The sequence below is a fragment of the Olea europaea genome, chromosome 7, assembly GCF_002742605.1.
Source record: "Olea europaea var. sylvestris chromosome 7, O_europaea_v1, whole genome shotgun sequence".
Classification (NCBI taxonomy): Eukaryota; Viridiplantae; Streptophyta; class Magnoliopsida; order Lamiales; family Oleaceae; genus Olea; species Olea europaea.
Genome location: NC_036243.1, coordinates 8,095,294 through 8,106,220, shown reverse-complemented (window position 1 = coordinate 8,106,220; position 10,927 = coordinate 8,095,294). Strand labels below are relative to the sequence as shown.

Below are 10,927 nucleotides of genomic sequence, written 5' to 3'. Positions count from 1 at the left end.
TAATAAATTTTCATATATGTTTTTGTAGATTTTAGAAACACGGATAGTGGATCTCTTATATGGGATGACCCGACCTGCAAGATATTAAAATAGATTAATGAAATGGTTAACTTCCCTTAACTCCCATCAACTTCAATAACATTGTATAACTCCCGTCACTTTGTCTTACAATTATGATGGGTAACTTACCCACCATCTATTACGGATCAATAGGCAGTTGACTATTTTGTGAGAGTAGTGTAATGTATGATATCTTTCTTTATTGAACCGCTGGTTGTGCTCTCACATCCATCATCTTGGAGAAGGAGAATTTTATGTCTCTACTACATTGAGAACTGCATCATATCATTTTTCTTTTTAGCAACATGTTGCATGATTATATCCAAATCTAGTGCTGTTCAGCATTAACCTTTCCACCATTCTTGATGACCTTTGATTTATTCTTCTTTAGGCGTTTCCTTCTATTGAAATTGTAGGACTTTCATTCCTATTTATTCTTAGATTTTTATTACTATTTGAACCACTTCCACTCATTTTCTTTGGCTTGTGTGTTGATTCATGTATGTGTTACTCTCTTGGTTTTGGTATGGATTTGCATAGGCGCCAAACTACTAACTTAAAAAAATGGATTATATTTCTTAAACTCCACGGTGTAATTTTTTTTTTAACTTCTCTAAAGGTTTTCCTCTAGACTTTATTGTATTCGAATCGCCTCATTTCTCAATATGGAATAATTTATTTATATGAGATTGATAAGAATATTTTTATCATTTTTGTAATTTGACATTATCCATTATTTTATTGGAAATTGTCATTAAGTTATCATTTCCAAATCTCATCAATATTCATATTTTTTTGACATTTTGCTTAAGAACACTATGTTATCACGTAAAGACATGGTACACTAACATAGTTGTAGATTTGTCATAATCCGCACTGAGATAATTCTTATTCATGCCTATTCGGTGCCCCTAATCATGTTTTTGATCAAGTGTTAAGTTTTACACATTTCTTTGTTTCGTAAGCCTTGGAGATCGAGGCATTCCTTGTTTAGATAGGCCTCGACAATTGAGGCATAAATATATTCATTTCATGACAGGCGAACACGTGAAACCTTTCTTTGCTGATGATATGGCATCCAGGTGGACTGTAATAATTTTTGGATGTAACAGTGATCATATATGATACTAAACTGAAGTTCAATGATCTAATTGAGACAAATTAAATGTTGGTGACCTGATTGAAATTACGCTTAAAGTCACTGCTACTGCTAGAGATGAAATCTACCCATTAATGATTGATGTTTGCTCATTAAGTGGAATCCTTACTCGTTAAGATCTATGGTATGACCACTTCTACCCTTGTTTCTTATCCATATATCCCTTATTGCATATTAGGATAGTCTAGTTAGCTACTTTTAGTAGCACTCATCTTAAAGCATCTCCGATGAAACTATGGATTATAATAAAATGTGTCATATCATCCCAAAATACTTAATTGTTAAGGAAAAGTGAGGATGTCTAATACATATTCCATAGACATCAATCATTAGTTTTTTGAATTATCTTCATTGGAAGATGTGTATATACAATTTTTGTAATTTACTTTCACTCTTTCGTAACCCACAATAAGTACAATCTATATCCACATTGGAAATGCTCCTCTCCATTTTCCATTCTACTTTTACATGTACAACAATCCATGTTGTTGCATTAGAGATGCTCTTATGTATTTATGCATGAAACTAGCCAACGCTACCTATGCCTAGGATTTGGCAAGGATGAATTTACAATTGCCAATAATGTATATGTAGCAGGAGTTCGATATGTACACATGAAAACCAAGTTACAAACAAGTCTTGTCATGAAAGTCGGTCTGTATTTGAAAAATAAAAAGAAAAAAGAAAACTTTTGCGTAGAACAAATAAAGTCTTTAGTATCGAGCCATGCCGACGTCAAAGGGAGGGCTCTTGGAACAAAGAGCATCCCAATGCATGCCTCTTGAAATCTTTACCTCATTGTACACTTTTCTCTATTTTCGACTATAACATTCTAATGTATTATTGTAAGTATGTACTATTGGAATATTCAAAAAGGTAGATTGAAGAGTAGTCACTATTAAAGAAAAAGGTTAAATTTTAAGAGTCGATCATTTTTCATATTGCATATCAAACTTTTCATTCTCGGTGACATGTCTATTATCTTTTAAATGGCAATTGTTTGAAGAAGGTTAATGAGCAGAAATTATGATTGTAGCTAGATTTGACCAAGCTGGCACAACACTTTTACATTTGTAAATTATTAGCATATAGTAACATAAACTATTTTCAAACTAAAGTATTAGTTAAGACAGTGTTATACCTCGCCATCGGGGGTCCACATGAAGCCTACGTGGCTTTCGACACAAGACTGGCTAAGGCTCCTCTTCAAAGTGGCAAAGTCAAACACCAAATCTCTCTCACCAAAGCAAGTATGATTCAGGGGTTCAATCTAAGGTTTGTTCATGACTTAGCTCCTTCGAAGATATTCTATTGATAAAATCTTATTCGAATTATTAATATAACCCTATAATGAGTAATATGTCAAAATCTTGTTAGCATAGGTCGCAGGATGGCTGTCCCCATTTTAAGAGCATTAAATGTGCTATAGCTAGTGAAATCAAATTGATGCCGAAGATAGAATGCTTTGGTTAAGGAGATGAAGTCACATACCTCTTCATCCAATAGATACCATTTCATATGTCACAATATAAATGCCTCCTCCTTATATCATTTGAAAGGTATGCAACAATACACATTGAAAACTAGACTTGTTATTTCTTTATACATTATCATCCTATGTCATTCGAGCTAGATATTTAATTTTGGATTTATGTGTTCTCAATCGTTCCTTATTATGCAATCTCATTCATATATGTTGTCGGTGCCCGAGCATTTTTGTCTCGCGTTATAAAGCTTTCACCTTGCCCAAATCGAAAAACCTCGTTGATTAGTAATCCATCCAAGCGTGTTGAAATTAGCTTGTGTGGACGTGAGTACGCTTGATATTTGTTGTCTATGTGTGCATACAAAAATTGAGGTCAACAAATTGGTGCTGTCTATGAAAAACGCCACTGTAACCATGAACATCCTCTTGGAAAAAGCTTGTCGAAAAGTTGTACATCCTCCTTGAAAAAGAATTTGTTCTTGAATAAAGAACAAGTGGAAGCCCTAGACAAGGAGTTAAAATTTGTGACATTTATTCATTGGGGAAATGAGTTTAGGCCACGATGTTCCATCTAGAAAGGTGAGCGAAAATCCTAAATACGGAATTCTCTGGAGAGTAGCCCAATGGTCAAGTAGAGAGCGTAAACAAAACCATCAAGTATACCTTGAAAAAGAAAATCGATGCTTCCAAGGGAGTATGGATCGACGAGCTACCATAAGTACCATGGGCTATTCAGACCACAAGCCAAACCGCTATTGGAAAAACCCCTTTTTTCTATGGCTTATGGTGTTGAGGCTATGAGCCCATTGGAAGTTGGATTGCCTTCTTTTCGCCGGTTGCACTTCAATAAAAAATCCAATGACAAATTGAAAAGGTGTGACCTCGACTTCCTTAATGAAATGAAGAATGAATGTCAAATGAAGTTGGTCACAAATCAAAGGAAGATGATCCATTACTACAATGTGAAAGTAAAGAGAAGGTCTCTTCAAATAAATGATCAAGTGCTTTGAAAAGTCTTTCTCTCATCAAAAGAGTCGGAAGTAGATTTATTGGGTCCCAATTGAGAAGGCACATATCGCATCAATGAAGAACAGTGACGTAGAACTTCAGAACAGAAGCCCTGGGTGGGAAGACACAACCTCATCCATGGAACATAGAGCACCTCTAAATATATTACCAATAAACTAGTTGTATAGCTGGAAGATTTTTCCCGGCACATTTAAATATTTTTGATGATTCAATAAGTACTTTTCATTCAGAAGGCTTTATAGTAACATGCCTACCATGAGAAAGCTGAGTATCATGGTAGAAGCCCCTATATGAATGTTCACCATGTAGGGAAGCGTGGGTACCTCGGAGAAGTGAGTCGAATCCTAAAAGGAAATATCTCATTAATTCTCCAAAACTTACATCACATGCCTCCCATGATGAGTTGAACATCATAGGAGAAGCCCCTACATTGATAAACCATCCACTAGGTAGAGAAGCGTGGGCGTTTCCAAAAAAAGGGTCGGATCCCAAAAGGTACTACCTCTTAATTCTTTGAAGTGTACAACACACATGTCCCATGATGAAACTGAACATCATGGGAAAAGCCCTTACATGATGACCATACACCATGTAGAGAAGTTCCTCAAAATGGTAATTAATGCTAGCCATGAAGTTTTAGATGTCACACCAAGTTCTTAAAGGAGTATTAAAATTATGGCATTTTACCTTAGACAAATTTGAAAGTTCTATTATGTTATCACGTGATCATGATTGCAATGTTTTATGAGATTATAGGAGGCGGTATAACCGAAGCAGCAATACTTTGTAAAAAGGCAAAAAGTTAAAATAATATGGAAAAATTTATTTCATTAATAAAGACCAATATACAAAAGAGGGCCTCAACCATTATGTGAAGAGAAATTTAAAGTCCTATATTATGTCGGAGTGGCTAGGAGTTCGACGACATAATAGTAAGCACCTCAGCAACAGGAGCTTCTTAGTTCGAAGCTTGTCCTCAAGAGCTTCCTCCTGGTCGACTTCTACACTATGTACCTCTTCCATTAAGTCATTAGCTGGGGTCTGAGATATTTCTTCTAAGACCTTTGCCTTCAGTTCGGCAGCATCCTATTCTAGACAGAGTTGACCATTCTCTCTACTACCTTGACATAGGCAAACATCTATCAGTAGGCGTCGATACTCTTCTGTCAGGTGAAAGTTGGCAATGTAGTCCTTTATCCCCTATCACCTACTTTGAGAACATCAACCTTGGTTTTCTCTACCACATTCACATAGTAGGGCAGTGAGTCTTCAAAAACCTAGCATGGTGCTTAAGGCCGATGTTCTACAAATTGGCCTTTTCTAGAACCTCAACAGCAAGCTTTCGATGATTATCAGAAATTTCCACTTCATTTGTCAAAGAAGCCACATCACACTATCACTCATAGAGCTTCTTCTTCAAAAACTCAATTTTGGCTAAAGGAGAATTCAACTTGGCCGCTTCGTCAACATGTCCAGCGCTCTCTTGCTTGGCCTCTTCTTCAACTTTTGCTGATTTTTCAACTAACTTCGTGTTATGCATCCGAATGTCCTTCAACACCTCCTGACATTTATGGGTGACCCCAAAAGCTCTGGTACTTTGGCTTACTACGATTGTCTTGAGATCTACGGCATCATAGGTAATATATAATTTTGACATCAGTCAGTCAAAAATTTGTAAAAATTAGCAGTTGTTGCCTAGACTTCTGATGGCAGCATGTCAACATTGCAGGGACAATCTTCTCATCTTATCTCGCTATAAACCTTCTTGATTTTCTAGGGATCCTCACCACTGATGTATTCTCCATTAACTTGAAGGTCTGCTTCACCTCCATCGTAGCATCTTCATTGGCCTCTCCAACCCTTTGAGCCTTTGTACCAGAAAAATATGATTACATCAACTTGGCAACAGAGTTGGCGGAATGAGAAACTTAATTTTCTTCTTAAGCTCCTCCCTAATTTTCCCTTTGTCTTAGCCGTTCTCCTTGGGTACCTCCTCGCCACTCCTCTTAGCATAGTCCTTGTTGAGGTGCTCTAATTTCTCCCTGACATGCTTGGTTGTACCAGAGAAGGGCTTTAGAGCCCTAGAATTGATAGTGGAAGTGGCCTCAAAACGGAAGTTATGTTAGGGGTTGCGTACTTCTTCTTGGCAAAATTTTCAGCAAAGACAACATAACTATTTTAGTTGAATCAATAAAAGACAAGGCAGAAATTAAGAAGTTCGACATTTACCCTTAGAAGCCATCAATCCAAAGCCCTAGAAAAATGTTTTTATTTGATGAGGAGGTCGAAGTGGCGTGACCTCTGAGGACATCTATATATGTCCCTGATGACATCCCACTCAACCTGGGCCAATTCAAATTGATATCTTGAAATTGCAAAGCAAACAATATTAAATACAATTACAGTTATTACAGGAAAATAACAAGTTTGAAAAAAGCAATTCACGAGCTTTAGAATACTGGGTTGGTACAGTGACAATGGGACTTTTTCCTCAACGATCTGCCATCTACCCTTTGCCCAAAACCAGGACTCATTCCACCCTTGATGAAGGAAGGTAAACCCATTACAAAAAGAGTCTCCAAGGGGTCATTTAATACCACCCATTTGACTCTTCCTTTTCATGTATACAAATTGTTTAGAAGACATGCAAAAGCATGTCCTCGCTAAGCAATATCTCCTTTCAGATAAAGTAAGCCCCTACCAATTGCCTTAAATAGGTATTCATTAACAACCGCACATTTCGGCCTTAGCTAATAGGCACATTCGTGGCTTTGGGTACTAGGAGTTCTATTGAATCTGAGATCCTATATTTTTCTCTAGTTTCGACTAACTTTTTAGAGGCCACAACAGATGCAATTTCTGTGACCCTCCACCCTGCCTTATAATCAATAGGCTCTTCACTTATGGCCTATGAACAACCTATTCGACCCACCAAGTGAAACTTATTCCCTCCAAAGCTTATCCTAGATTTAGGGGTCACTACCTTATAATGCTTCCTCCTACCATTAGCACTCGAACCAAAACCATTGAAATGATAAATATTTGAATGAGAGATTAATAAAAAGTGGTCGAGGAGTATGGGAATTACCTAATTGAAGAGAAAGAGGAAGCTCTAAGAATGTGAGATCGTTGAAGAACAGAAATGGCTGGAGTATTTTCGAATTTGGAGAGATTCAAGGGTTTTTGCCAAAGTAAAAACCATTAAAATGATAAGTTTTGCCTTTTATTGGCAACACCAGTGAATATGAGTCACTGGATCTGGATCCACTTAATCAATGACATCCATTTCATACAAAATTCAAATTGTTAAATTCTAATGGGCCTTAGCATCAATGTTTGAGATTAATGCGTGTGTTGTACGCAAACACGTCCTCACAACGGCCTTAAAACTCGAATGTACTACCGTCATTGTACATTAAATGTAACTGATGGTACGTGTATTGAAAGTTGAACCGTCCAGTTGTCTTTTCTTGGTAATATACAAAATATCAAATCATTGACACAATTATCAACCCCACTTTCAATTCATACAACGAGCTTCAGCAGTCTAGACTTTGCTACTTCAGCTCATTAATCAAATTTCAGCTACTTTCAAATCAAACAAATGAGCTTCAACAGTCGTTTATTTACTCTGACTCCGCTTCCGTATCAACTAAACAAAAAGCTTCTACCACGATATTTCACGCAGCAGAAGCATTTAGACATTCCATCTTCTGAAACCAACACTTTTGATGTTATTTGGCGTACAATAATTTCAGCACTTTGCTTATAGCCTCTCAATCAAATTTCAACAAGTTCCAATTCAAACAACAAGTTTCCGTAGTTTAGCACTTTGCTACTTCAGCTCATCAATCAAATTTCACCTTCTTTCAAATCAAACAATAAGCTTCAGCAGTTCATGAGAACAGGACAGCATATGAGAATTAGGTTACTATTTCAAATTCCAACTATGATATCATTATTTATTCTTGAATTTGGGGGAATATTGTGTTGTGTCAAAACCTAATCATCACACGAAAACATTCCCTCCCACAAAGACACATTGCACAAGAAACAAGTCCATACATAATATGAATAATCATACTTGAACTTGAGAGGCTATTGTTACGCTTCACCATCGAGACTCAACATGAAGCTTATGTAGCATCCCACGTGGAGTGGCATCCCACACAAGGCTAGACGAAGCTCATCTTTGAAGTGGCAAAGCTCGAAAACCAAAGCCCTCTTGTCGAGCATGTATGGTTTGCAGGTTCAATTCGAGGCTTGTTTATGACCCATCTCCTTCAAAGATCTCCTGTTAATAAAACCTTATTCGAATGATTAATGTGACCCCTGTCATGAGCAATATGTCAAAATCTTGTCAGCATTGATCGTAGAAGGGTTGCCCCGTTTTAAGAGCATTAAAAGCGCCATAGACTAGTAAGGTCAGATTGATGCCCAAGATAGGATGCTTTGATTAAGGAGATGAAGTCATGTGCTCCTCATCCAATGGATACCATTTCATATGTAACACTATAAATATCTCATCCTTGTGTCATTTGAAGGATACACATTGAAAACTAGACTACATATTTCTTTATGCTTTATCATCCTACGTCATTCGAGCGAGATACTTAAATTTGTATTTATGTGTTCTCGATTGTTTCTTATTATACAATCCCATTCATATATGCTGTCGATGCCCAAACATTTGTCTCGCGTTATAAAGCTTCTCTTCTTTGCAAACCGAAACACTTCGTTGACTAGTACTCCGTCCAAACATGTTGGAATTAACTTGCGTGGATGGCAGTTCACTCGGTATCTGTTGTCCACATGCGCATACGGAAATCGAGGTCAACATATAGAACTAGACATTTTAATCAAAATTAATCGAAGTTAAATGAACTAGGCGGTTTGATTCAATTCCAATTAAAATTGGTTCGACTTTGTATTTTAGAATTAAGATCTAAATGGTTCAATAGTGTGCTTGGTTCTAGCTTCAAAATTAAGTTTTTATTATTTTTCGATTAATGTTAGTAATCAACATTTTTTCACACCTGAAACAAAAGGCTCGTAGTTGTATATTTAGAATTCTCAATGACAATCTGTAAAATCCAATTCTGAATTTAGAAACAGCGCGGGCAACGAAAGAGTTGCAATGGTGAAATGCGATTTCAATTGGACCATCGAAATTTAGAAGAATAATGTTATTTAACCTATTATTTAGCATTGGTCAATTTGGATTGTACATCCAGTAGTGTGTCTTCTGTGTATCTCTATCTTGTTCATAGAGAACAGCTAATTCTTGTAAACAAATCAGATCTACTTTCCCACCACCATAGATCTTACCCACTCAATTCTCACATTCTTAGCTACTCAAAATCCAGATGCTTGACCATGCATAGCTTCTCTGATTTGGTGAATACGTACAGTTCAATACATTTTTCAGATCCGAATAGGCCCACCTTCTCCTCATCCTAATGGGTTCTTCACAGTCAATACAAATACCCTCAGAAGATGAACAACAAGAAGATGAAGATGAAGCCGAACACAATAGCGAAAACGACAGAAGACAAATGTTGGGTGATGATAATCTAGTCAAGAAAGTTTTAGAACAAGAGCCCGAAATGTTGCCGTGCCACGCTTCGGCTTCTCCACTTTCACCGCAGCTGTCCACTTATGGAACGCCGCGAATGGGCCCATCGATCAAGGTATGGGACCCTTACAATGTCCTGGCTCCTCCTCCGCCTTTGCCGCCACCGCCGCAGTTCTCTAGGAGCTTCTCCTCCTCCTCGGATGCGGTGGAGGACGACCGGACGGTGACTGAGGTGTATTTAATCAGTCATGGGGAATGGCACATGAATTTGAGGCCGGATTTGATCGCGGGTCTCTGCTCTGAGGCGGCATTAACTCCCAATGGAAAGCGTCAGGCCAGGGCTTTAGCAGTGTTCTTGAAATCGCAAGGGATTCAGTTCAATTCTGTTTATACTTCGCCCTTGGATCGGGCGCGCGCCACTGCTCTCTCTGTTTGCCAGGTACTCGTTTTGCCTTTTATAATCTGATTTAGAAAGGTTTACAAATAGTTGATTCATTAATAACTAAAATTTGAAATATAATTCAGCAACTTCGATAAGTAATGCTTAATCTTTTGTCTGGGTGAATGCATTATAAATGGATTGAAGTATCCTGGTGAAAAAGGAAGGATTCGTGTAGCCCATTTCAAATTTATTTGGAATATGATGTAATATAAATAATGAACTAGAAAGCCTTGGACTTTACATTTACATTTTATTGGAATAATTTTTTCTGTTGTATAAAAGTGCCCTTGTTTATGCTTCTCTTTATCTTGATCTACACTCTTTTCTATATCCTGAAGCTAGTGAATCTAGATCATGTTTGTGAAAATATGGAACTTGTTTATACTTTATATAATAATGATGGACAGAAGAATGCCAATGCCCTTCAAAATTATGTATAATTCTGCCTCATTGTTATTTCTACATTTTCTTTGGGAAACCCTGTGGTGAACATCATTTCTGGAAGTTGAACCTTTTACATCATTATTTCTCATGATGTTGATTTTAAAAAAAAAAAGGTGTTAAAAAATAGCGATCTTTGATCTTTCACTGGTTTGAAATTTAAGGAAAAAGTCAAATACGAATAATACGACTCTAATGTAGTATTCATAACACTTCAAACATATTATTTTCAAAATCCTTCACAAATCTGGGATAGATAAATCATTTGGCCTTGTTCTAGATGATTAAGTAAACTTATTTTTAGCTTTATAGGGAAAGATATATGAACTTTTATGTATTGATAGTATAAAATAATAGGATTGGGAGCTCGCTGCTGACCTAGAGTTAGCTTGTTGCTAAATTACCAATTTCGTGAAATCAGTGAACTATGGACCATGAATAGTTTTTTGTTACTTATGAGTGGTATCTTTGGTTACCAATTTATCTAAACAATTTGCTCAGTTTTTCCCAACTAGATTGTTGATTTAGCAATTTCTAGATGTATCACCTGATAAATGAAAAGTTGTCGTTAGCCAGGCTGACTTTCTTTTTAGCTTTTATCCTTAATTAAGTATAGGGTGTGTTAAATTATGATGATGCTCGGACTCTTTGAAATTATGGGACATGTATCGAATCCTTCAAGTTTCAACCGGACACTTCGCCGTTTTTGCTTCCCCAGCACCCCCCCCCCCCCCG

The 10,927-nt window shown here is 36.9% G+C and overlaps 1 protein-coding gene across 1 annotated transcript in view; it reads left to right on the top strand.

The window, feature by feature from the left end:
• The first annotated feature begins 8,843 nt into the window (after positions 1–8,843).
• Positions 8,844–10,927, top strand: part of LOC111396883 — a 4,608-nt gene continuing 2,524 nt past the window's right edge. The window contains exon 1 of the mRNA XM_023023479.1: positions 8,844–9,748. Coding sequence (XP_022879247.1) covers positions 9,194–9,748 — 555 coding nt within the window. The 5' untranslated portion in view covers positions 8,844–9,193. The remainder of the gene's footprint in view (positions 9,749–10,927) is intronic.